At 35.5% G+C, this 13,884-nt stretch overlaps 1 protein-coding gene across 7 annotated transcripts in view; it reads left to right on the top strand.

The window, feature by feature from the left end:
• Window positions 1–13,884, top strand: part of SLC38A9 (solute carrier family 38 member 9) — a 92,668-nt gene that overhangs the window by 69,047 nt on the left and 9,737 nt on the right. For all 7 annotated transcript variants that reach the window (XR_007151386.1, XM_047854545.1, XM_047854768.1 and 4 more), the window contains one exon: window positions 3,529–3,635. Coding sequence is in view for 6 of the 7 variants with exons in the window: in XM_047854545.1 (XP_047710501.1) it covers window positions 3,529–3,635 (107 nt within the window). In the remaining variant the exon portion in view is untranslated. The remainder of the gene's footprint in view (window positions 1–3,528; window positions 3,636–13,884) is intronic.

Raw genomic sequence — 13,884 nt, 5'->3', positions numbered from 1 at the left:
TATTTGGTAGAAATCACCAGTGAAGACATCTGGTCCTGCCTAGACTTACTTGTCTTTATTGAGAGATTTTTTATTACTGATTCAATCTCCTCAGTAGAAACTGGTGTGTTCATATTTTCTATTTATGATTCAGTCTTGGTAGTTTGTATGTTTCTAATAATGTATTAATTTCTTCTAAATTGTCTAATTTGTTGGTGTGTATTTGTTTACAGTAGTCTCTTATAGATTTTTATTACTGTAGTAAATCACTGTGAAGTCTTCTCTTTCATTTATGTTTTTTTTAATTTTTAAATTTTATTTTTGGAGAGAGAGAGAGCACATGAATGGGAGAGAGGGGCAAAGGGAGAGAAAGAGAGAGAATCCCAAGTGGGCTCCACACCCAATTTAGGGCTCAATCCCATGACCCCGAGATCATGACCTGAGCCAAAATCAAAAGTCAGACAGTCAACTGACTGAGCCCCCCAGGTGCCCCTATTTATAATTTAAGTCCTCTCTCTTTTTTCTTGTTTAATACAGCTAAAGGTTTGTCTGTTTTGTTTATCTTTAAAAAAAAAAAAAACAGCTCTTAATTTTATTGATCTTTTCTGTTGTCTATTTAGTGTCCATTTCATTTATTTCTGCTCTCCTCTCATTTCTACCCTCTTGTTATTTTTACTTTCTACTACAACTGAGGTTAATTTGTTCTTTTTTCTTATTATTACTTGAGGTATAAAGTTGGGTTGTTTATTTGAGCTCTTGTTTTCTAATGTAGATGTTTATTACTATAATTTTCCCTCTTAGAACTGTTTTTGCTTCATCTTTTAAGTTTTGATATATTGTGTTTCCATTTTCATTTGTCTCAAGATATTGATATCTCTTTTGATTCCTTCTTTGGCTCATTGGTTGTTCAGTAACATGTTATTTAATCTCCACATTTGTGAATTTTCCATTTTTTTTTTCCTGTAATTGATTTCTAGTTTCATACCATCATTGGAAAAGATGCTTGGTATGATTTCAAGCCTCTTAAATTTGAGATATGTTTTATAGGCTAACATGTGATGTATCCTGGAGATGTTCCATGTGCACTTGAGAAGAATGTGTATTCTGTTATTGGATGGAATGTTCTGGAAATGTCTGTTAAGTACATCTGGTGTAATGTGTCATTTAAATCCAATATTTCCTTTTTGATTTTCTCTCTGGATTATCTATTCAGTGTTGAAAGTGTAGTATTGAAATCTTACAATTTTATTGTATTATTATCTATTCCTCCCCCCGTCAGATCTGTTCATATTTCCTTTATATGTTTAGGTGTTTTTATGTTGGGAGCATAAATATTTGCAAATGTTATACCTTCTTGATGAGTTGATCCCTTTATCATTATATAATGACCTTCTTTGTTTCTTATTACAGTCTTAGATTTAAAGTCTATTTTGTCAGATATACATACAGCCCTGCTTTCTTTTGGTTTACATTTGTATGGAATATCTTTTTCCATCCCATCACTTTCATTCTATTTGTATGCTTAGTGCTGAAGTGAGTCTCTTGGAGGCAGCCTCTGGTTGGGTCTTATTTTATCCATTCAGCCACTCTGTGTCTTTTGGTTGGAGAATTGAGTCCATTTACATTTAAAATAATTATTGATAGGTGTAGACTTAATACTGCCATTTTATTAATCGATTTCTGGTTGTTTTGTAATTTCTTTGTTTCTTTCTCTTTTGCTCTCTTCCTTTGTGATTTGATGACTTTGAATTTTTACCGAAGAGTTTTTCTGTTGTTTCTCTGCAAAGAATATGGTCATGTGAATAATATTTTATCATCTTTCTAAAAATGGTACCTCTGTTACTATTACATAAATATAATCCTGACTGTTGATCTGAAGTGATGAGGTTATCCTTGAATGCACAATTTATTAAGAGTTGATTTTGGGGGAGGGTGCCTGGCTGGTTAAGTCCATAGGGTGTGCAACTCTTGATCTCTGTGTTGTAAGTTTGAGCTCCACGTTGAGTGTACACTACTTAAAAATCTAAAAAACTTTTTTAAAAAGCTGATATTTTTAAAGCAGAAGTTGGAGTTACCTCCACATTTTATTTTATTGGTTACATGTAAAAAATTTTAAAGATTACAGGCAGTAAAGGGGAGAATTTTCTTAAGAAAAATATACTTGGAATTGTTTCCACAAATAAAAATTCAGATAAAAGATAACAGACCAACAAAAACTTAACAGAAAACTAAAATGTATAATTTTTAATATCTTACATCTTGATTTATTTTAGAAGCTAGTGCTTAATTCTTATTTTCTTTCCTAAAATATTATGGCAAAAAGTCAGTAGACTTTCTTTTCTTGTTTCTACTTTTTACACAAGGAATCTCCCCAAGATGACTTGTTCTCCACTTTGTCATCTACTCTGTCCAGATCTAGCACTGTTTTCATGTAAATCAAGGCCTTATTCCCCCTTACAGCATTTTTTTTTCATTTTTGTGTTAGTAGACCTCAAAGACAGAAAACAACAATCCTTTTGAAATATTGTCTTATTATTCTTATTTCATCGTAACTTTGGACTTATTGTAGAAAATTAAGAGAATATAGGTAAGTGTTTAATTTAAAATAAATCTCACTAGTCACGGGGTGGCTCAGTTGTTTGGGCATCCGACTCTTGATTTCACCTCAAGTCACGATTTCATGGTTCGTGAGTTCAAGCCCCATGTTGGGCCATGTGCTGACAGCATGGAGCCTGCTTGGGATTCTCTCTCTCCCTCTCTTTATGTCCCTCTGCCACTTGTGCGCTCTCTCTCTCTCTCTCTCTCTCTCTCTCTCTCTCAAAGTAAATAAATATTTAAAAAATAAAATAAATCCCATTAGTCAAAAGTAACCACTATTTAAATTTTTGTGATTATCTCTCCATTTTTTTTCTATGTCTATATATATACATATATATGCACACAAAATATTTTAAATAAATGTAAAATCATACTATGCATGCTACTTAAATCATGTACCTTTGCCTTGGTGTTAAATAATTATCTAGAACATAATTCATACATACTGTATACCATTGAGCAACTGTATCATAGTTTAACCATTCCCCTCTCTGTAGACATTTAAATTATTTCTAGTATTTTTAAGCAATGCTTTTTTAGATTAGCCTTTGAAAAATTTTAGATGACTAATTCTCCCTTTTCTGATTCATTTTCTAAAAGTGTTTTTCTGACAGATTCAAATATTAGAAGAGGAAGACCTTTAGAGTTAGACCTAAAATTGAATCCTGCTTTACCACACATTAGTTGTGTGACCTCAAACAGGAATATCTGATATAAGGTACCCTCACAGAGTAGTCTTCTCTTGATTCCTTTTTTTGTTTTGTTTTGTTTTCAAGTACTTTGCTCAAGTATAATGCTAGTCTTGAGGAACTTTGTAAAGGCATTTTAATGTTATTATTCCCTGGATAAGGCAAAAACAACTAATTTTTCATAATCAACTTTTGGCCCCTAACATTCATTTTCTACTTATCAGTTTTAATGTGGGCTTTTTTCACTCTCTTTTTCTCCTAGAGTTAAGATTTCAGTTTCCACAGCTGACTGGAGTGCTTACCCTTGCTTTCTTTATTCATAATTGTATTATCACACTCTTGAAGAACAACAAGAATCAAGAAAATAATGTGAGTAATTGTCAGAGGAATTACATTTTGTTATTGGATCTTAATTCTTAAATTTAAACCATAGAGCAGTGGTCTGAGCAAACTTTTTCTGTAAATGTTTTGATGGTAAATATGTTAGGCCTTGTGGGCCATACAGTCTTTGTTACAACTACCTAACCCTGCTGCTATGTGATGAAAGTAACCACAAATAATATTTAAGCAAATGGATGGTGGCTGTGTTTCAAGAAAACTTTATTTACAAAAACAAACAGTGGGCCAGATTTCATCATGGACCATAGTTTGTCAACTCCTGCTGTAGAGTAATTACTAAAAAAATAAAGAGGCATAGCTAATAGCCAACAGTGGTGATAAAGTCTTTTTTATTTAAAAGATCATGGAAAAAATGAAACAAAGAATAGGTGGCACAAATGGAAAACAAATAGCAAGATAATAGATTTAAACCCAGCCATGTTGGCAATAACTTTAAATATAAATGGTGTAAATGCTGCAATGAACGGATAACAGACTGGGGATGCCTAGGTGGCTCAGTCACTTAAGCATCTAACCTTTGATTTCAGGTCAGGTCACGATCTCATGGTTCATGAGTTCGAGCTCCACATTGGGCTCTGTGCTGACAGTGCAGACCCTGCTTGGGACTCTGTCTCTGCCTTTCTCTCTCGGTCTCTCAGAATAAGTAAAAACTTAAATATACATACATACATACATATGTGTGTGTGTGTGTGTGTGTGTGTATAATATATGTGTGTGTGTGTGTGTGTGTGTGTGTGTGTGTGTGTGTGTGTATGTATATATATTACACCAAACTGATTAAAATACAAGACCTAACTACAGTTGACCTTGAACAGGGGTTAAATAAAGAGTGCTGACAGCTACACCCTCCACCTCCATAGTCGTAAACTTGTATATAACTTTTCCCCAGAGCTTAATTGCTAATAGCCTACTGTTGACCAGAAACTTCATTGATAACATAGTTGATAAACACCTATTTTATATGTATTATGTATTTTATACTGTATTCTTATAATAAAGTAAGCTAGAGAAAGGAAAATGTTACTAAGAAAATCATAAGGAAGAGAAAATACATTTATATTACTGAACTGAAACTGTTGGAAAAAATCTACATATAAGTGGACGTATGTAGTTCAAACCCCTGTTCCATGGTCAACTGTATGTGTTGTCTGGAAGAAACTTAGTTTAAATATAAAGATATGCCATGCAGACACTAGACATAAAAAAGGCAGGGTAACTGTTTTAATATCAGACAAAGTCAACTTCAGAACAAGGAGTATTGCTGGAGATAAAGAGCAACATTACATAATGATCTTGAGGGATCAGTTCATCAAGAAAACATAGTAATCATAAATATGTATGCACCCAGTGACAGAGCCTCCAAATAAATGGAGCAACTGTCAAAACAGAAAGGAGAAGTAGACAAATCCGCAATTATAATTGGAGATTTCATTACCCCTCCCTTAATAATTGATAGAATAGAAAATAAATAAGAATATAAAAAGCCAAAACAGTATTCACCTACTTGATGTAATTAGCGTTTATAAAGGTCTTCTCTCAAGCAACAACTCAATGCACATTCGTTTCAAATGTTCATAGAACATACAACATAGACTATATGCTAGGAAATTGAATAAATCTCAATAAATTTAAAAGGATTGAAATCATACCAAGTAAGTTCTTTGACCACATTGAAGTGAATTTAAAAATCACTAACAGAAAGAAATTTCGAAAATTGACTAAATACATGGAAATTAAATAACAGCTTCCTAAGTAAGCAATGAGTCAAAGAAAAAATCACAAGGAAAATTGGAAAATACTTTGAGATTACTGAAAATGAAGGTACAACATAGCAAAACTAATGGGACGCAGCCGAAGCAGTGCTTAAAGGGAAATTTATAGCTATAAATATCTACATTAAACAAGAAGAAAGATCTCAAATCAATAACCTAACCTGTACCTTACGATAGTGAAGAAGAGCAAACTGAACCCAAAGTAAGCAGAAGTTAAGGAGTTACTTGTGGCCTTGTCTGCATATTTTGAACTCAGTTTGATGGCTTCTAACCATGTAAATGAAAACCATGGTGAAGCTCTATTAGAGGCCTATGTAATTGTTACTGAAATAAAAAGGAAGAAGAGTTCACTGTGCCTGGGAATTCTGAGAAGGCTTCAAGTAATGTTTGGCAGGGTCATTTTGAAGCAAAAATCCTAAGTAGAAGGAAGTTAGTTCTCAAATTAGAGCAAGAATATAAGTCAGGGTTTCCCATTTTCATGTTTACTATTAACTGGTAACACATCTGGCATATTGCCTGTAAATGGGATTGAGTAAATCTAGATTTTCCAAACTTTCTAATTTGGTGACCTTCAATTTTTTTTGATATGTAAAAATAGTATTATGTGATACCTGCCTCTCAGGGTTTTAATCACAATTAAACATTATAAAATAGGAAAAGTATTTAACATGCTGTGGTGTACAGTAGGAGCTAGAAATTTTTTGTTTCTGTGCCCTGGTTTCTTTTTCTCCTGACATTACATACCGTGCATCTCTCAGCTAACAGGGGAAAGTATTTTCCCATTCAGAGTCTTTCCAGTACTTTAAAACTTGTTTTGTAATGAGAACATATTAATTCTTCCTATAATGTTAATAGGGTAGATCCCCAGAAAAATATATAATCGAACCATGTCAATTCATTCTTTATCTATTCTCTCATCACTGAACTAGATTTTAATTTTAAAACTGGCTTTTCACCAAGGGTTCATAGTAATACAAGAAAGTCGTGTGTAGAATGTTGCTTCATTGTTTAATAAGAACCATAATTGGGATATTCTTTATTAAATTGCTTACCATCTTTCATGCACGGACTGTAGAGAATTATTTCTTTGTGTTCAAGACTAGGAAAAGTTTCTCCTAATGAACTCATTATTTGACAAAGATCATATAACTACTCTTGTTTCTGTTTTTGCCATGACTTCTAGAAAACTTAAGAATTATCATTTGGTATACCTTTTCTTAGACACAACTTACTTTTAGAGTTTTTATCTTTCCTCTCACATTAGATTTAGTTTTTATCTTGAAAATGTTTAGTCTCGGGGCGCCTGGGTGGCTCAGTCGGTTAAGCGGCCGACTTTGGCTCAGGTCATAATCTCATGGTCCGTGAGTTTGAGCCCCGCGTCGGGCTCTGTGCTGACTGCTCAGAGCCTGGAGCCTGTTTCAGATTCTGTGTCTCCCTCTCTCTCTGACCCTCCCCTATTCGTGCTCTGTCTCTCTCTGTCTCAAAAATAAATAAAACATTAAAAAAAAAATTAAAAAAAAAGAAAATGTTTAGTCTCATTATACTTATACTTTTGTCATAAACAGTTTTAAATCTTCCAAGGGAATAGGAAAAATAATCTTATTTATCCTAAGTAAGTATTTGCAACTTTAGGATATAAGGGGAAATTGAATATATATTTTTAAAGTTCTCTACTTTTAAATCCCTTCCTTCTTCTTCACAAGTTCCCAGACTAATTGCCACTTGAACAAAGCTACCTACTCCAAGTTTTAGGAAGTTTATAAATATATGTGTAAAATATCTGCTTCAACTCTGCAGGAAATCTGTATATCTCATTAACAGTATGTTCCTTCGTGCTCACTAAGTCACGTTATCTATACTAATCAACTCTTCTCACACCAACTTAGACTAAGTGCCCTAGAAACCCACTTGGTGAGGTGTAGAATTCTCATGTATTGGATCATTCTATCCATAAGGCTGTGCTTCTCAAACTTTACCACTAAAGTCTCCTAATGACAGAGAATACCTTGTATACCTGGGAATCTGTAGGTGAAGAACACAACTTCGACAAATTCTCATGTTTAATTTTAAGCATGCATGTACATTTTTATTGTACTCTAAATTATTTCGTCTTACTAGAAAAGTCTTAAAATCATGAGTTAAGTTATAAACAGACCTCACTTTACACACTTCCTATATGCATGACTTATAGTTACTTTGGTTTAGTTAAATTACCTTAGTCCCCCTAACAACATGGTTCAAATTCCAATTACCACAGGATTTGAACTATGAATACTTACATAAACTAGTAGCTACCTGCCTTTCAGTTCACAAATCACTACTGAAATAACAGGCATATGTCATGATTCATTACCATTCACATCACTTCTTTCAGAGTCTGTCAGAGATTGGTCACCACACATCTCTAATTCACTTTACACACAGACTGCCAAGCGGATGGTTGAGTTGCCCCCTTGTAACCTGGTCGTAAATCCAGATAATATTTTATAAAAATGGAAAATTGAGAGAGGGAATTGGCCAAAAAAGGTGAAAGTGCAATAATGAACACAAAGTGATAATACTGGAAATACAATTTGAATGAAACATAGATGGAGTCATAAAGGAAACATCTGCTTGTGGAAAGGTAGACACTGCTGCCATTTGAGACCCTCCAGATGGGCAGTCAGAGGAACTTGGGGAAGATGAACTTCTCAACGTGAATGAAGGAAATGGTTGTGATGAGAAGAACGAAGTTGTTCCCGAGGAAGTGACATCAGCAGAAAACTTCACACTGAAAGAATTCTGAGATACTACACAACTTTGAAAACACAAAGGATGAAATGGTGGAAAGCGTTGCAACCTTAGAAGGAAGGAATATGACACTTCACTAAGGTGTGGAAAAGATGGTTGTTGTAGATTGTAATTATACTATGAGAAGGAGGAAACAGTTCAAACTGTCCTTGGTAAGTTTTTACAAATAAATAAAACACTTTAATTCCCATTGTTTCTGATGTTTTAAAATAGTATATTAAATAAATAGTACTTTTACTATCTTTTTCATTTCCTTTTACATTTGTAACCAACAGAGTTTTTAATGTTTTGACAAAAGTTGTTAAAGATCATGGAACAATCATAATTTTTCTCATAGATTATTATGATCGCAGTGCACATTTTTTTTTAACATCTGATAATTTATTTCTTTATTTTGTATGTTTTATTTTTATTTTTGAGAGAGAGAGTGAGAGGGCAAGTGAGCAAGAGGCAGAGAGACGGAGAGAGAGAGAGAATCCCACAATGGTGGGGGGGTATGGAGAGGGAGAGAGAGAAGCGGGGCTCACCCAAAGCAGGGCTTGACCTCACCTAATGTGGGACTTGAGATCATGACCTGAGCCACTGTCAGATGCTTAATGACTAAGCCACTCAGGCGCCCCAACAACTGATAATTTATTGAAATCATTGGTGTCAGTATCTACAATAGTGACTTTGACCACTTGATATTTAATAGTATCTGAAGGGCTAAATAATCTATGAAGGACTGTGCAAGTCAGTGAGTGGCTTATGGATCCTCGTCTGGAAACGACTTTGGAAAATCTTAGGAATCTTAGTACCTTCAGCCCAAGGAGTTTTTCTTGTAGTGACTCTAAGAGTCCTGGTAGGCCTCTAAACTGGTTCTTTGATATTCTTTTCCTTTGTGCCTCAGATCGAGTCAGCATGAAGCTTCTCCAGGGAATATACATTGTGGCTGATTAGGGTAATTCATATTCGATTAATTCCCACCTCAGGTTTTTTGGGAGTCTTTCCAGTGTCTGTAAGCCATGGCTGCAGTGCACAACTTTCGGACTACTTGTTCCTGGGTGAGAGCGAACAGCGGTAAGACAGGAGCAGGTGGACCCCAGCTGTGCTGCAGCTGCCACCACATCTTCCTCAAAAAGGTGTCCAGGCAGATTTAGTCTCATCCTACTGTGAAAAGACAGGACAGCCTATACTTAGCTTTGCATTTCCTAAAACTCTTATGTAGAATTGCTTTTCTGGAAATGCACACCAGTGTATCTAGAGGTGAGCATTCCCCAGTGGGAGAAACTCAGGACTGCTCAGAGAGATAGACTCAGTTCATGGTTTCCCAAGGATTATAGAAGAGTTTCTGCCTTTCCTAGTGGAACACTCAGTGGGCCTCAAAAATCTGTTTTTTTTATGTAAATACCATAAAATGAGTTCTTGTTTCTGCCGAGTTTTGGGACTAGCACTTTGTAGAACTAGTATGTGAGGTTCAGCTGATAATATTTGACTCAAGTTTTATCCTTTGTAGGAAATATTTTAAAAAGTAAAAGCTTAAAAGTTTAAATGGTCGATGGTTTCTTACTGTCTTAATTGAAACTATGGTATGAAATGTGGTCTAGCTTTCAAAAAATCAGACTTCATGTTAACTTCTTAAAATGTTAGTAACTACTAACGACAAACATTTGTGAAGCACTTGGTGCCAACAAAATTCTAAACACTTTAAATACATGTAAATATTATATACTCTCCTTTTGATTATACTGAAATTAGCTTATATACTTGCATAAGCTAAGCTAAATGGGTACTATGTTCTGAGAAAAAATTGGTCATTTGGTTTATTTAATGACTATACTTTTCAGTGGGTTTCAGTAAGGAATTTAACTCATAGAAGTCCTGTTAATATTATGATTTATTTTCTTGAGATTTAAGCCAGAAAATGTGAAGCTTGTCAGGGACTCTAACTTGTTAATATTAATATTATGTTAGTCATTCAGAGCTCAGTAAACAAAGGGTTGAAAGTAGAGAAGAAGGAGACTCTTGGGTGGCTTGGTTGGTTGAGCATCTGACTTCGGCTCAGGTGATGATCTAACCGTTCCCAAGTTTGAGACCTGTGTAGGGCTATATGCTGACAGCTCAGAGCCTGGAGCCTGTTTCAGACTCTGTATCTCCCTCTCTGTCTCTGTCCCCTCCCCCGCTCATGCTCTGTCTCTCTCTCTCTCTCTCTCTCTCTCTCTCTCAAATAATAAACATTAAAAAAATTTTTTTAATAAAAGAAAGAGAAGAAGACAAAAGAATAAAAGGGCCTCATTTTGTTCTGTATAAACTACAGTCGGACTTGGATGCAAAGACATTTGTGAAGGAGAGCAATGAGGCTCCTAAACAGGTGTAATGATCAGATTTTTCAGGTTTGTTAAGTTCGATTTAATTTCATGGTTTTTTTTCACTAAACATAATTTTTTTTTTATGTGTAGCTAAATGGGATATAATTTCTATTCTTTAGTAAGGCATTCCTTACCAAAAGAAAACCAAAAAAGTTGTAGAGTTGAAGATCATCCAACTCATTCTTTTTCTTTCTTTTTTTTTTTTTTTTAAGTGTATTTATTTTGAGGGAGCAAGAACGGGAGATGGGCAGAGGCGGGGGGAGAGAGAGAGAGAATCCCAAGCAGGCTCCACACTGTCCACGCAGAGCCCAACTAATGGCTCAACCCCGTGAACCATGAGATCCATGACCTGAGCAGAAATCAAGAGTCAGACGCTTAACAGACTGAGCCACATAGGCACCCCTCAACTCACTCTTTTTCATCAGAATATGTAGTCTCTGTAACCATCCGGAAAATGATCCTGGATTTGTGGACTAACCTCTTGGTATTTCCTTATGATGTTTGAATTAGAACGTACACAGTGCTTTTTGTTTGTTTGTTTTGCCTGTCTTTATTTAGTTTCACACCCTGCTAGTTCTTTAAAAATAATTTGGGATGGCTTCTGTCTTAATTTGTTATTTACTTTTTGCTTCTTCATATTAATCTGTGCAGTTTACTTAACACTACGTCATCAGAAGTTTTGATGTAAATGTCTGGGGTAGGTCTGTGTGGTCAGTTTCTGTCATTTTTGTTAGTAAATGCTCCACTGGATAGTATTTTCCCTATGAACAGTATGTGGAACAAATTATAAACCATAATTTGAGAAGCAGAATGTGCTTCCAGCACCACTTGTGCCTCCTTGTATAAAGCTGGTCCTCATTTTGAGGTGGCGTTCTTCCCATCATCAATTAGTTCCCTACCATCGCCCTGCCAGCCATTGCTCATTCATGAGGCAGAGTAGGTTACCTAATTAATGTGTAGGATTCATACTGTCATTTGTACCTCTTTTTAAACCTATTTTTTACTTTGAGACTTGCCTAACAGATAGCTTTTTTCTACCCTTTTCCAATAAATGGGCTTTTAAGAGGCTATATCTCTAGGCCAAGTACAGTGATGGCTTGTGTTCAAGCCAAAGAATAACAAAACCCACATGTGTGCATGGTATTCATAGGTGGCATGTTTCCCAGGATCGTGCTAAACCTCAGCTGCTTTCATATTAAAACATCTTTTCTGTTCTTTAGAGTAGTTTCAGATGAAAACAGATATGCAACTCTTGACCTAGTTCCATTGAATGTACATTTCAACTACTATAAAATGGACTTTTCTGATTTTAATATTCCTCTTGCATCTCTGTGTGTATTCATTTGTATCCTTTGTTACTCATAGCTTGTTACCTCTTTATCTTTGTTCTCTGTATTATTTACTAACTACGACACAAATGCATTCAACACTGATCATTTCTCCATTGCAGTAGTAAGGGCATGCAATTTGGAGCCATAACATCTTTGATTTGAATGCTGACTTCACCAGCTACTTTCTTTGTAACCATGAACAAGTTTTGTAACCTTGCTGCACTAGTTTACTCATCTATAAAATGAAGAAATGTATCATACTTACATTTAATGAGATAATACATATAAAGGGCTTAGTGCATAGTGTAACACCTAGCCAATGTAATAACTGCCTAATAACTATAACCAGCTTAGTTATTATTTTTTCTGTACATTTACCAGGTTCTACCTGTGTGCCTCGTATTGTCCTGGGCATTGAGGATATAAAGATGAAAAAGACACAGTCCTTGTCCTCAGGGATCTCATAATCTAGTAATATGGAACAACTTATACATAGAAAAATTAACATAACAACATAATACAAGAACCATTAACCTTGGCTACTTTTTGGGTGTTGAGGGACATTTTCTTTCCACTTAAGATCTTTCATATTGTGAACATATATTACTTTTATAATAAAAACTAATGACAACTGCAATATACTCTAAAAGGTGCTGCATTTCAGGTATATATTCAGTGCTATAAGAACAGGAAAGCAGGGGGCACCTGGGTGGCTCTATCAGTTAAGAGTCTGACTTCAGCTTAGGTCATGATTTCACAGTTGGTGGGTCCAAACCTTGCACTGGACCATGTGCTGATAGCTCAGAACCTGGAGCCTACTTTGGATTCTGTGTCCCCCTCTCTCTCTGCTCCTTCCCCACTCATGCTATCTCCGTCTCTCTCAAAAATAAACATTAAAAATGAAAATTAAAATAATAATAATAAAAAGAACAGGAAAGCAGAAGGAAAAACTATCTGTTTAGGAAGCTCTTGCATCTTAGACTTTTCATCTTCATCAGACTGTCCCCAGAGTCTACTAAGGTACACATCTTTTTAGAAAGCCTGGCCAAAATAATGTGGCAATTAGGTGCTATTATATAGGCTGAAGACTGTATAGCTGTCTCTGACACAGCCATCTTGGCCTCCCGAGATTTTGCATTTTATAAGACTACCGCTGTTTTTGACTGGTGTTGAGTGGGTTGAAAGTAGAAGGACTTTTTTTTCTTTTAGGTTTACTTATTTATTTAGAGAGAGAGCATGCAAACATGCAGGAGGAGCAGAGAGGGAGAGAGAAGATCCCAAGCAGGCTCCACGCTGTCAGCACAGAGCCCGATGTGGTGCTCAAACTCATGAACCACGAGATCATGACCTAAACTGAAACCAGGAGTCAGTCACTTAACTGACTGAGCCTTCCAGGTACCCCAGTGGTAGAAGGACTTTTAAACATCGTAACAGGAGACTACTACCCTTTGCTATGAAAGTTAGAGTTGCCAGATTCATTTCTGTTCATCTTATACAAGACCATGAGACAACCTTAGGAGTGACTGAAGGCTAGCCTGAAATGGGCCCTAGGCTTTGTGAACTTTAAAGAGGAAAGACTTTGAAAGCCCCCTGGAGTTTTGGTAAGCCACTCCTTCCGCAACCCTAAACAGTTAGAAGCTTTTTGAGAATGCTAGAATCATCCTGCATAGTCTAAGCTCCTGTAGCTTCTTAGGCCTGTCCACCATGTAGTTCAGGGTAGAGAATCCTGGTTTGTTTTCAAGTTGATTGTCTACTTAGACCTAACATTAGGATTTCTCATAGTTTGTTACTTGCTTTTAAGTGAATTTATCAACATTCAAGTTTATAAGTTTCTACTATTGCTCAACCCATTTAAGGAAAGAGTCGTCCAAAAGATCAGTAATGTTCCTTAATGCCAAATGTTCGCTTTTCTTATAGTGTTATCAAACTAAAGTAAAATTGTATATAATTTTTTTCTTATCTGTTTTCTTAGCTTTCA

The sequence above is a fragment of the Prionailurus viverrinus genome, chromosome A1, assembly GCF_022837055.1.
Source record: "Prionailurus viverrinus isolate Anna chromosome A1, UM_Priviv_1.0, whole genome shotgun sequence".
Taxonomy (NCBI): domain Eukaryota; kingdom Metazoa; phylum Chordata; class Mammalia; order Carnivora; family Felidae; genus Prionailurus; species Prionailurus viverrinus.
Note: the sequence above shows the minus strand (reverse complement) of the source record. Positions and strands in the feature narration are given on the sequence as shown.